The 13,519-nt window shown below is 39.4% G+C and overlaps 1 protein-coding gene across 1 annotated transcript in view; it reads left to right on the top strand.

Moving 5' to 3' along the window:
• Positions 1-13,519, top strand: part of ANK3 (ankyrin 3) — an 889,892-nt gene that overhangs the window by 573,364 nt on the left and 303,009 nt on the right. Inside the window, 1 exon segment of the mRNA XM_030203110.1 lies at positions 9,277-9,375. Within this exon segment, the coding sequence (XP_030058970.1) occupies positions 9,277-9,375 (99 nt within the window).

The raw sequence follows: 13,519 nt of genomic DNA, 5'->3' as shown, positions 1-13,519 counted from the left end.
TGTCTTGGAGACAGATCAAGCAAAAGCTTTTGTGCCACAAGACAGAGGCTTGAAACAATGCTTCTCAAATGTTACAACCAGAACCTAATGGCAGATGTCAGCCCATATGGCCACTGCAGTTTATGTCATACCTTTTGCCTGCCTCAAAATGAAAAGGCCACAGTAGGACCTCAAATTCCAATGGAATCAAAACTCCCAACCTCTATCACAATTTATCTTTCACCTTCATGTTGGATCATCTCACAGTGGTACATGTCAGAGTTCAATCTGAACAAAGATGTCCTTTTTGTTCCACTGGAACAACACTCCATCCTCACAACTGATACTTTTAACATCAGTTGGGGAGTCTACTTCAGTTTTCAACTCATTCAGAGAGCTTGGTCACAAACTGAATGAATGCTCCACATCAGTCAATATTTTTATGGGCATTTGTCCTTCTTTTTCAGGATCAATCAGTTTTAATATAGATGGACAATTAAGTTTCCATCTTATATTTCAACACATAAGGAGGAATAGATTACCTTTAACTATGCCAGGAAGGAAGCAGCACAAACATGGCAATTTGTGATATCTTATGGCATACAAATTCAAGCCACCTACATCGTGGGAAATCAGAAACAGCTATCAGACAAGTTCAGCAGAGCTCCATGAGGGGTCACTAGCCCATCATTATACAGGATGTTTTTCGGGACTGGAGCACTCATTGTCAGCAGTCAAAATGCTAAGCTACCCATCTATTGTTCTGTGCACTGATCCCCAGATTGACTAGTGAAGGATGTGTTAGCAATAAACTAGATTTGGTCCCTCTTCTAACCTTATTTACCTATTCCTGTAATATCAAAAACCCTACAAAAGTCTTTTTTAAAAGTCTAGTATTGTGATTCTTATAGCAACAACCTCATCAGAACTGGTTTCCTCTTCTCAAAAGACTCTCAGTTCTTCGTCAATATGGACTTTAAGTTTTCTTCTGCCTTCAAATCTTAAATCAGTAGCCCTGACAGCATGGAAACTGAACAGCATTAGTTACTGCCCTGGGTTTACCAACAGTTTATTTTATTTTATGCTGCTTACTTCTGGGATAAGCAGCATAAAATGTATTGAACTTTTTCGAGATCTTGCCAGGTATTTGTGACCTGGATTGGCCACTGTTGGAAACAGAATGCTGGGCTTGATGAACCTTTGGTCTGTCCCAGTGTGGCAATACTTAAGTACTTATTCAAGACAACTTGCTGGCAGTAAGAAAACCTTCCAACATATATGCATAAACATTTAAAAGGAAAATAATTTTTAATCTGGTGTTTCACTAATGATCAAGACCACTTTTTGATGTTTTCCAAAATACCAAACTGCAGTACCTTTACTGTTTTTATCACCTATAGTTGCAAAGGCCTTCTTCATTGCAAACTCCCATGAAATCTCAATATCATTCTTCAGTCTCTCATGAAACCACCATTCAAGCCCAATGGAATCAGCATGTCTTAGGAATCTCAACTGGAAAGTGACCTTTCTGGTAGCACTTAATTCAGCTAGAAGCATCAGTAAGCTTCAGATCTTCATCAAATATGACCCAGTTTCATCCTAATAAAGCAGTTCTACACTCATCCTAAATCCCTATCAAAGGTAGTCACATATCTCCATGTGACTGAAGAAATATTTTATCACAGATTGTAGAAGCATCTATACAAGAAGCCTTTCCACTCGCTGAGCTGTAAGAGGGCTCTTGTTTGCTATCTTCAAAGAATGGAACTTATCAGAAAGCTTATGCAGTTGTTCATCTCAACCCCAACAAACCTGATTCTAGCCAATACAGTTCTATTACTAACAATTTGGTATTTCTCTCACCAGTAAAATCAAACCTCATTGAATCAGAGCCAATGTGACTATTATACCTCTCATCTGCTTCTTTGAACAGCATTTGCAAAGCACTCTCTTGATTCTTGCTTCATTCTTTCACTTCTTCATTGGTCGGATTGTCTTCAATTAGAGAAAGTGCATTTGGTTGAACAGTGCTGATTAATCTGTCTTTCTAAGCTAAGCAACTCTAGCATTTCCTGTAGAGCAGGGCACTCCAGGACATTAAACAAATCTATAGGGTTAAGCAGCTTTTGAACTTGGGAGTCAGCTGCTTGTGTGTCTGATTGTATCATAGTTATCATTTGAAAGAGCAAAGTTTGAGTAGATAGCAGGATTAATCAAGCACACAATCTCTCACACCATCATGAGAGTTGTGTTTTTATTCTGGCACCTTTTTATTGTTGTATGCAGCCTAGATAATGTAATGATATGTGTTCTATCATACTAAAATAAACATAAACATCTTGAGCTATGGAACTAACTGAGGAGACTGCTGCTCAAGAGAAGAACTGAAGATGCTTAGAATTGTAGATAAAGTTCTGAGCTCTGGAAGAACTGTTCCATCTGGCATCATGTGTTGACCATCAACTACTTGTGTACCTGAGTAATCCTGCTGGCTGTGATCTGTAAGAACATCTGTTACAGGTATGTAAATTTGCTGTACATGCATACACTCACTTTGGAAATTACCCTAAGAAAACTAGGCACATATGTTTTTACCTCCTATAGGGGGCACATAATTTTTCTGGATAAATACACATATATATGTTTGAATTTTAAAAATTGTGTCTTAGTGTAAACCTCTCCCCAGCTGTGCCCTTAGAAAACTTCTTCGTATGTATCCGCAGACTATACATGTATAAATTTACCTGCCTATTGCACATTCATTTTCTGTGTGTAAAGCATGGTAATTTTCAAATCCATTTTTATGAGTAAAGAACAGGGCTTTTATAAAATTGTGTAACCTATCCTCCTAGATTTGCACGTCAAAATGTGGGCATGCTTCTGAGATGCGCACAAATTAATTGGCTAATAAGCCAATTAACATCATTAATTGGATGCTCACAACCAATTATTGAAATTAATTGGCACCCATTAACATTTGCATGCACATCTAGCTGGGCGCTATTCTGTAAGGCATGGTACCTAACTCTACTAACACATAACACAAAAGAGGGTGTGACAATGGGCATGTCAGGGGCATTCCGAAATGTTGCACGCATAGTTACAGAATAGTGCCTCAGCACACCTAACTTGAGCACCAGCATTTACACCAGGTTTCAGCAGGCGTAAGTTTGGCAGCCAAATTAGATGCGGAAATTGCCACTAAATTACACTGGCTCCCAATCAAAGAACGCATCACCTTCAAACTCTGCACCCTGGTTCACAAAAACACCTACGGAGAAGCCCCGAGATACATGACAGACTTGATCGACTTACCAATTAGAAACACATCCGAATCAACACGAACTTATCTAAATCTGCACTACCCAAGCTGCAAAGGACTTAAATACAAATCAACTTACGCATCCAGTTTCTCCTACATAAGCACACAACTACCAAAAGCCTTGAAAACGATGTACAACCACCTAAACTTCTGGAAATCACTAAAAACTAACCTGTTTAAAAAGGCAAACCCTACCGATCCAACTTAAATGCCTGATCTCTGCAACACAACCAAACTAAAGCACGTAATGGACATAACACTACTCTTCCGTTCTACGATTCCCTAATGTGGCTGTGCCACTTGAACTTGATCTTACCACAACATCACCTTGTATTTGTTCACACCGGAGTCTGCAAATGCCTCTCCGGTACTATGTAAGCCACATTGAGCCTACAAATAGGTGGGAAAATGTGGAATACAAATGTAAAATACATCAGTAATACAATAGCGAATCTACACTCGCTATTGTATTACTGTTGTATTTTACAATTTGAAGTGGATTTCCCCCTTTTTGTTGTGTGGATGCAAATGTAACAAATAAATAAATGCAATTCTGTAAAGGGCACACGTCTTTTGTACACTTGTGCTTAGTGCTGATTTTCTCCGGTGCCAAGTTTGAGCACCATGTATAGAATTCCCCCCCTATATGTGGATAAATTACATATCTACAGCCTGTACGAGCCTATGCTTGAAGAGGCATTTCCAAGGGCAAGGTCTTCATATGCACACTTTCTTCTGCATTTTCAAAAATTATGCCCAGGTTTAAATGTAAGCAAATATTTTACTCAGTGAAAGTATGTACATGTGAGCAGTTATGAAAATACTTCCTAAACTGTAAGTCATGTGGAGTGCCTTTTGATATGAAATATTACTACTACTACTTATCACTTCTATAGCACTACAAGGCATACGCAGTGCTGTACACCATACACGAAAAGACAGTCCCTGCTCAAAGAGCTCACAATCTAAATAAGACAAGACAAGACAGAGACAGAACAACTAAGAGGTGATGGAATTAAAGAGGTGGGGTACAGGGCAAGAGAGTAGTGGTTAGGAGTCAAAAGCATTGTCAAAGAGGTGGGCTTTTAGCCTGGACTTGATAATGGCCAAAGACGGGCTAGATGTACAGGCTCGGGAAGTCTATTCCAGGCGTGAGGTGCAGCGAGATTAGTTAAAATAATACCCAGAGTACTAGTTTTAATACATATATAGGAATAGCCTATGGTTAGAGCAGCAGGCTGAGAACCAGGGAAGTCAGGGTCCAAATCCCACTGACACTCCTTTTGATTTTGGACACCTCACTTATCTCTCCATTTCCTCAGGTACAAACTTAAAGGGCATTTCTATAATGGGGTGGTGCCTTAATTGGTATGTGTACATATGCACTAAATGCTGTTCTATAAGAGAGAGCATAAATGCAGGGGGTGGGACATGGGTGTGTTTCTTACCTATATAGAATATTATAGGTTGCACACACTGTGGCACACTTCAGCATGCCAGCTTATGACAGCCATAGACTTGGTGTAAGTGGGAACGCCTAAATGTAGGCATGTTGATGCCAACTTATGCTAGTATTCTATAATGGAATCTTGTTGCTAAAATGCCATTATAGAATTGCCCCCTTAGATTGTAAACCCTCCAGATACAGGAAAATACCTACAAGTCACCTTCAACTACTACAGAAAAAGTTACCAAGGTGGGCAAAAGTCTGGAATAAGCAGCACTTAATGCTGTTTGAAGCTTCAGTATGCAATTTTTCACGTAACTGTAGACGTTATGATGGAACATCATATGTTATGTGTGTCTGGGTTTGCTCCTCTTTCAAATGCAACTAATTTTGTATGTTGGATTGCATTCATATTCTCTGCTGCTTAGCAACTAATAAAGTTAAGCAGAATTGCATCCTGCAGCAAAATTGGATCCAACTTCAGCCAATTACATTATATAAGTCTGACCGTAAACTTACCTCATCTCAACTACTGAAGCAGTGCTTTGACAACAGTGGAGTGGAAATTTCTTCAACTACAGTGGGTAGAAGATGCCTGAATGGTTGATTGAGGGGATATAAAGCAAACAAAATGCTGTTACTGACAAAGGCTCAGAGGAAGGATAGAGTTGAGTGAGCAAAGAAGTACTCAAAATGGACTTGCGATATACATATGGGAAAAGGTACTTTTCTGTGACTAAAGCATTTTCTGCCTCTTTGGAGACCAGGCTTGCACATATGTAAAAGGTGCTTTCCAGGTGAAGAATGCAAGCCAGAATTTTAGAATGTGTCTGTCAGGCACCCATTGAACATTACGGCTTGGGTTACATGACAGCAAGTGATGTTGGGACATCTACAAATCATCAACAGCATGGTAAATTCCAAGGAATACATTGAGAGACTGGAGAAGTGCAGAATTCCATCAGCAGTGAAACTTTTTCTAGGTGATTACATATTTCAGGGTGACAATACTCCATGCTATTTGGCAAAAACAGTTGTTGAGTGGAAGAAATCCAAGATCATCTCTACCCTCAGTTGGCCAACCAGCCACCAGACTTGAATCCAGTTGAGAACCTATGACATGAAATAGCACTGGAAATATCCAAGTGACATCCTGAAGAATCAGTGAGTGCTGACAGATGCTCACTACAGCCTGGAATAAAGTGGTCACCATCTTCTAAAGTTGGTCCATTCAATGCCAGGATGGGGCAAGGCCATATGCAAGACTAAAGGCTTATCTACCAAATATTGACCATCACTAACACATACCCAAATGGATATTTTCTTGCCACATTTAAAAGAAAATAAAATTAAATACCTTTATTTTAGTTGTATAGTTTCTGGACACAACATCTAACTAGCAGCTTCACTACACTGAAATTGCAACGTATAGATCAGTACTTGTGTTTTATGCTGTTTCACATGTGTAACATGTATTTATGACTAATATGGCATTACAAAATCATTCTACAGGAAGCAATAAAGAACAGATGTTTTGCCCATTTCTACTGGCTCTTGCTTCACTGCTAATTGTTTTAGTCTGGAAAGATAGACATTTGCAGATCTGTCTGTGAATTTGCTATTCCATTCATGCAACTTTTTTGGCCAATGCAGATGTTGATTGTTCTATACTTTACTACCAATAAAAACCTTCTTTAAAAAAAATCACTAAGAAACCTTCTTAAAAAAATTACTAAGAAGCATAGTTATCAATGTGGTCTACCATTAAGATGTGTTATTTAGGTCCCATTTTATGCAGTGAGATGTAGTTACTAATAACTGGGCTTTACAGTAAAATCGCACATCTTAACAGAAGCCCATGTTGATAACGTCCCTCCTAAATAAGCACAAATTTAAAAAATGAAAATGCAGTGAATGACGATACTGAAATTCCACATTGCAAACAACCTATTCCAGACTTTTGCATACCATTATAAATCCAAAAACCTCTTCCCCCTTCCCCTACATTAAAATGAAGCTAAACAAATTATCACTTGAGTTTAAAAATTGTTTTGAATCATATCCTGATATATTTTGAGCGGCATTTTAGAAAGGATGTGCAAATGGGAATTGAGACACACGAGTTAGGATGTCTCAAGTTCCACAAGTATCTGCTGACATAGAACCTGTTCTAAAATACATGGGAAAATGGATATTTATGCACTGTCATTTTAGGAAATTATCAAAAATATCAATAGGGCAACAAAGAAACGTAAAGGTCTCTGTGACAGCATATGAAAACCTATGTTATGAAATGGCAACATAAACTTTTATTTTCTGAAACAAATGTTTATATTTATTTATTTGCTGCACTTGTATCCCACATTTTCCCCACCTATTTGCAGGCTCAATGTGGCTTACAAAATGTTACAACTACATATATACATCATAGAATAAGAATTTCAGAATATAGATACAGATAGGTATCAGCCATTTTGGAAACATCAATGTTTATTTTTCCAAAGCTGTCACAGAGCCCAATTCTATTGCCAGTTTCACTTTCAGGGGGGGGACACCAAGCACTGGGAGATTGAGGAGGTGACTCCCCTAATCCCTCCAGTGGAGCACTGCTCAGTGGGAGCACTTTTCTCTAACCTGGATGTCCCAGGTAGCAGGTCTAAATCTTGACATCCATTTTTTTGTACATATATGTTCATTGTACCCTAACCCACCCAAAACACGCCAGACCATGCCCTCTCGCCATATGGATGTTCTTCAGTTTTAAATATTCATGCTCTGTAAAATCATACTTTAGACATTTATGCATTATGAACATCTAAATGCCAATTTGTAGACTTCTAAAACATGAGTAGAGCTTGTAAAATAAGCACCATTATGATTATTACCAAGGACCTTAGTAAGTATAGAAATGATGGACCTCTGAAGTACACAAAAATGTTGGATATCTGCCTACCAGAATGGAGGTCTCTTAGCCCAATGTTCTAGGTTGGTAATTACAATTCAATTCAGTAGAAAAGTGATTTCATTAGCGGGGTCTTACAGTCAAACCACTAATATCCCAATGTTATTTCAAAGATTCATTAAACTTTCTCATACCATCTCAAACTGATTATCTTCAATGGAAACTAGCCAACTATCTCGCTAGGAAATGCTTTCCAAGACCGCAATAAGAACCTTCAGAAGCAACTCGTTTCAAATAGGTTATTTTGGTTATATGCCTATGACTTGCTCTACTCATCAGCGGTTCAAATTAACCTTGCGGTAGTTGGCTTTATTAATGTTATTACGCTTTAAAAAATGTATCAAAAGTATATCAAACTGCAGTAATGCAAAGTTAATTTGAACTGATGACAAGTAAATCAAGTCATAGGCATATAATCAATATAACCTATTTGAAACGAGTTGCTTCTGAAGGTTCTTATTACGCTGTTGGAAAGCATTTCCTAGTGAGATAATTAGCTAGTCTCCGTTGAAGATAACCAGGTTGAGATGGTATGAGAAAGTTTAATGAATCTTTGAGATAGCATCAGGATATTAGTGATTTGGCTGTAAGCCCCTGCTAATGAAATCACTTTTCCACTGAATTGAATTGTAATTACCAATCTAGAATATTGGACTAGGAGACCTCCATTCTGGTAGGCAGACACCCAACATTTCTGTGTACTTCAGAGGTCCACCATTTCTATACTTACTAGGGTCCTTGGTAGCAGATTAGTATGTGTAAAATGGGCTGAGGCTGCTGTTTACCTTTTCGTTTCTTACCTGCATGATAGTAGACTGGTCTCTAAGGTCAATTCACACCCCAACATCCACAGTTTCTGTCATTAGACTTATGTTAACACTTGTTAGGATACAGACAGAGACTTCAAAAAGCTCAAACACTAAAAATAATAAAACAAGCATAAATTGATTTATCATCTAAATAAGTCATTAAATTTGGCTGCAACAAGTGCTATCTGCCATTGAAAATATACAGAAATCTACATAAACGTCCATCCCAGTCATGTCGTGTTGCTGTACTGAAACTGCTAACTTAGAAAGAAGTACGGGGGGGGGGGGGGGGTTACCTTTAGTTTATTTACAATTCAAGAATGCAAAAAGAGAGATCACATCTGTATAACATAATAAAGACCTTAGAAGGTAAAAAAAACACTGTAATACAAATGTTGTAGCTGCGTATTTGTAGGTGCTATCGATATACCCTATTAATCAAATGAAATGCCCAAGATAGCCAAACCATTTCATAATTACACATATACATTTCTGATGCTTGTTTAAAAATGCTTGAAAAGATGAATAATAATAATAATAATCCCATGCTGTCAGTGGAATGTCCCTTAGTTAGCTGGCCTCATTCAGACAATTGGCACTGACTGAAATCTAGCACAAAATGAAATTTTGCCTTCCAGCAGATGCTGCTTGTTAGCTTGTTTGTTCAAATTTTTACTTTTCCTGTCAGTGCTGTGAAATCGACATGAGAGGGAGAATTATGAATTAACCATGTATCTGGGGCATTTCCATTTTACAGAGTGGCTTCACTCCGCTCCATATCGCTGCTCACTACGGGAACATCAACGTAGCCACGTTACTCTTAAATCGGGGTGCTGCTGTGGATTTCACTGCAAGGGTAAGGCTGGAGTTTACCATGCATTATACCTACGGTGTATAAATTCAAGGTTATTTATTTATTTATTCATTCTTATATCCCACAATGATCCAAAAACAGGTTTCGGTTAAAAGTGGCTTACAATTTTCATTTAGTAGGTGTTAACATTCTTTTGTATTTAGCATTGCTTTACAGTCATTGTAATTATCATCATTACATTACATTCAGTGTCAGACATTTGTAGCATAAGTGGTTAAACATAATATTTCTTGAAGAGGTAGGTTTTTAGGCCTTTGCTGAACTGAAGTTACTCAGTAATGCTTCTTAATGTTTTGGGAATCGACGTCTGCCATTTTAAACCCAGATAGGTGAATCCAGCCATGTAGATGGATTTGTAGGTTATGTTTCTACAGTTGGGCAGATATGTTATAACTATATGTGACTGAATGTGTTTCAATAAAAATGAATAGGGTCATTTGAGCTTGCGACCAAGCACACTGGTCATTTGCGCTCTGATTCTATAACAGGTCGCCTAAATTTAAGCACCAGTTGCATAATTCATTTTATAGAATTCTGCCATCCATGTGTTTGTGTGCACTTACGTGCATAAGTTGCATGTACTTAGCACTATTCTATAATCTTAAAGTGAATATGACTTCAGTGGTTTTCAGTTTTTGCACCCCAGCTTTGCTGGTGCCCCATGCAGCCATATCGGCTATGGCCCTAGCCCCACCTATGCTTCACACATGCCCTTCCCTGTGAACAACCCCTTGCATTCACTCACTAAGGCAGTGGTTTTCAACCCAATCCTCAAGGACTACCTGGTCAGTTGGAATTTCAGGATATCCATGATGAATATGCATGAGAGAGATTCACATGCACTGCCTTCTTGGTATGCACATCTCTGTCATGCAGATCCATTGTGGATATCCTGAAAACCTATCTGGCCAGGTGGACCTTGATTACTGGGTTGAAAACTACATATTCAGCCCGCGGTAGTAAGTGGCTCCCTGCATTGAATATCTGGGTATGTGCACTGACCCGGAAATTAACCGGGCACCAGCCAATATCCAGACCAGTGCCTGGTTAACGCAGGACTCTTTTATAAGCGGCAGTAAGCCCAATGTGGGATTAATGCTTGATAAACAGGAAGTACTGCCGGGCTACCGCAGCAGCATGGTGGTACTTCCCACCCCTAGCGCGTCGTCATATCCACACTACAAAATTTTTTTTATTTTTGTAGCGCCAGAGTGTAACCAGTGATAATCGGGCTCCCCCCCCCCCCCCCAAGAAAATGGCCATGCAGGAAGTGCTTTACTTGCCGCAAGGCCATTTCCTACAGGAAAGAGGGACTTCCCTTTTACCCGCTGAAGTAAAAGGGAGCCTCGGAGCACGTGAAAAACACGCGCTGACACCAGCGCAGGCTCCCTTTACTGCAGCTTGGTAAAAGGGGACCAGAGTGCACAAAGTCAGGACAGCTTTTTTGCTGCCCTAACTTTATGCGTTTACTTAGCCAGTTAGCATACCAAATTCTATAAAACTTATGCTCCTAAATTCAAGAGCATAATATATGCTCCTAAATTACGAGCATACTGTATGCTCCAAAATAGATTAGGCTCCTAATTTAGGAGCATAACCTTTATAGAATAAGACCCTAACTCCCAGATTCTATTTAGCGCACCTAGAGATCAATGCCAAAATTGGCATGGATTCTATAACAATGCGCATAATTTAACAAACTTAACGAGTTAGTGAGTGATGATAACAGAAGAATGAGCATTAATTGTCACTGATTAGAATTTATACGCACATCTCACTAAGCATATTCTGTAATGATGTGCGCTGAACTTCTAACATACGTAGGCAAAAGGGATGGGGTTATGGGTAGGGAAATGGGCATTTCATGAGTGTTCTGAAATTTAGGAGCCTAGTTATAGAATATGGCCCAGTGCACCTAAATCTACGCATAAGGATTTACACCAAGTTTTCATTTGTGTAAATGGATGCACATAGATTTGGGCGTTAAAATATGAACTAAACTTATTCTACAATCAGCGCCTAAATCTAGGCACAGATTATAGAATAAGCTTAGTCAGCACTGATTTCAGCATCGATTTTTAGGCGCCATATATAGAATCTCCCCCTAAGTGGCTAAAATATGTCTCTACCCTAATTCTGCCCCTGGACCGCCCCTAAGCTAATATGGTTAGGGAATGGCTGGTTAGCAGCACTACCCAGTTAAGTGCTGATGAATAATGGTGGCCAGCTGGCCAGTTCAGTAGGATGTAACTGGTCAGAAGCCTCTTCTGCCTGGTTAAACCCCTTTGAATATCAACCCCAAGGCTGATCACCACAGAAATGCATCATTCCTCTGTCAAATCCAAAGCAAAGTCCATGCTGCCACCTAGGGGTCTCTGGCAGAACCACCTCAGCCATCCCAGAAGGGTATGCTGTGCAAAATGGTTTGCATGCCAGTCTAGTCAGGGTCCCAAAGGGATACTTACAAACTTTATTTAAACATTTAACAGGGCAATTTAAACACAGCAGGGGACAACATGCACTGACTCACTAACATCTCTTAGTAAATATACCCCAAAATGAAGTTTTTGCGTGTTTACATCTTGGGTTTGTTTTTTATAATCAGGATTCACAATGCATACTTTAGGTTCATTTCCTTGTAAAGGATTCAAAAGTTATTTTGATGTAATGGTGTTACTGGGTTGTCAAGAGATGCTATTTGAGTATGTCTTTTTTTTCTGCTAACTGTGTCACAGCAGAGTCCTGCAACACACAAATATGTACAATTTTCAATATAAAACTTAATTTTGGATTATGGGAGGCAGGGGTGGAGTGGGCAAGTCTTTTACAAGCATGCAGGAGTTTTTAAACTGGAAAATAATTGAAAACCTTTCTCACAAGTGTTTAAGCAGCAGTGGATTCCTAGGCAGGCGCTCAGTGGCAGGACACAGAAGTACAAGAAAGCAGAAAGGTGGTAAATTTGTCAAGTAAAACTATAATGGAAGAACTGGGAGAAGCAGTAGTTAACGATTTGACCCAGAAAGAAACTGCACATAAAACTATTGAAGTGAGATGCAAGATTCTGTGTGTTATGACACTAGCACCAAATTAATTGTATTGAACTTTTAATTATTATGCTGCATAGCATTGGTTGTTGAAAAATGATTTACTGGAAAGGATATGTTAGAAAAATGCTGGTTCCTGTGGGAGAGGAGTCATCATGATAAGATGTGGTGTAACATTTTAAAATAATTAGCCCTGCAGCACCTTCCCTTTAGACCTGTCATAGCCCATGCTCCTCCCAGCAGACAGATCCTGTGGATGATCAGATACCACAGCAAAGTAGAGAAAAAGCAACAGGGGGCAGGAGAGCAGGGTCAGATTAACACAATATTGGGCTCCTACCACAGACCCCCAAGAGGCCCTTAAGACTGGAAGACTGTGCAGCCAAATGGCAGATGGCGTTTAATGTGAGCAAGTGCAAAGTGATGCATGTGGGAAAGAGGAAACCAAACTATAGCTACGTGATGCAAAGTTCTACATTAGGAACCACCGTCAGGAAAAGGATCTAAGTGTCATCGTTCATGATACATTGAAACCCTCTGCTCAGTGTGTGGCGGCAGCTAAGAAAGCAAATAGAATGTTAGGTACTATTAGGAATGGAAAACAAAAATGAGGATGTTATAATGCCTTTGATGGACTTTTGGTCTGTCCCAATGTGGCAATTTATTCCAGTATTTACTATTCCGCCCATCAAAAAGCATGTCTGGGCGGCTTACAGTCTAATAATGAAAGAAAAGGAAGAAAAAAGTAAATATGGAAGGAAGGGGTGGGGTAGAACTACAGTTTAGGATAGGAGAGAGGGAGATAGGAAAGGAGGGATGAAATTTCCCCCATTACATTGACTCTTTCTCTGCCCTATTCCCCACCCCCCCCCCCACCCGAATCTTTTTATTCATGATCTTTCCCCCTATACATCTCTCTCAAAAATAGCTTATGGAAAACTGCAGGTCCTAGTTCTGACTGTGCATCAGTAGCAGGTTATGAGTGAACTGGGTGACTGTGCAAGCAGGTCGCCCTGTTTGGAGTGAAGTGGTCTCCTCGTGGTTAAAGCATTGAACTGAGAACCAGGGAAGCTGGAAGTCAT

The sequence above is a fragment of the Microcaecilia unicolor genome, chromosome 5 (assembly GCF_901765095.1).
Source record: "Microcaecilia unicolor chromosome 5, aMicUni1.1, whole genome shotgun sequence".
In the NCBI taxonomy this organism is placed as follows: Eukaryota; Metazoa; Chordata; class Amphibia; order Gymnophiona; family Siphonopidae; genus Microcaecilia; species Microcaecilia unicolor.
The sequence above is the reverse complement of the archived record's forward strand: the minus strand, read 5'-3'. Positions and strand labels throughout refer to the sequence as shown.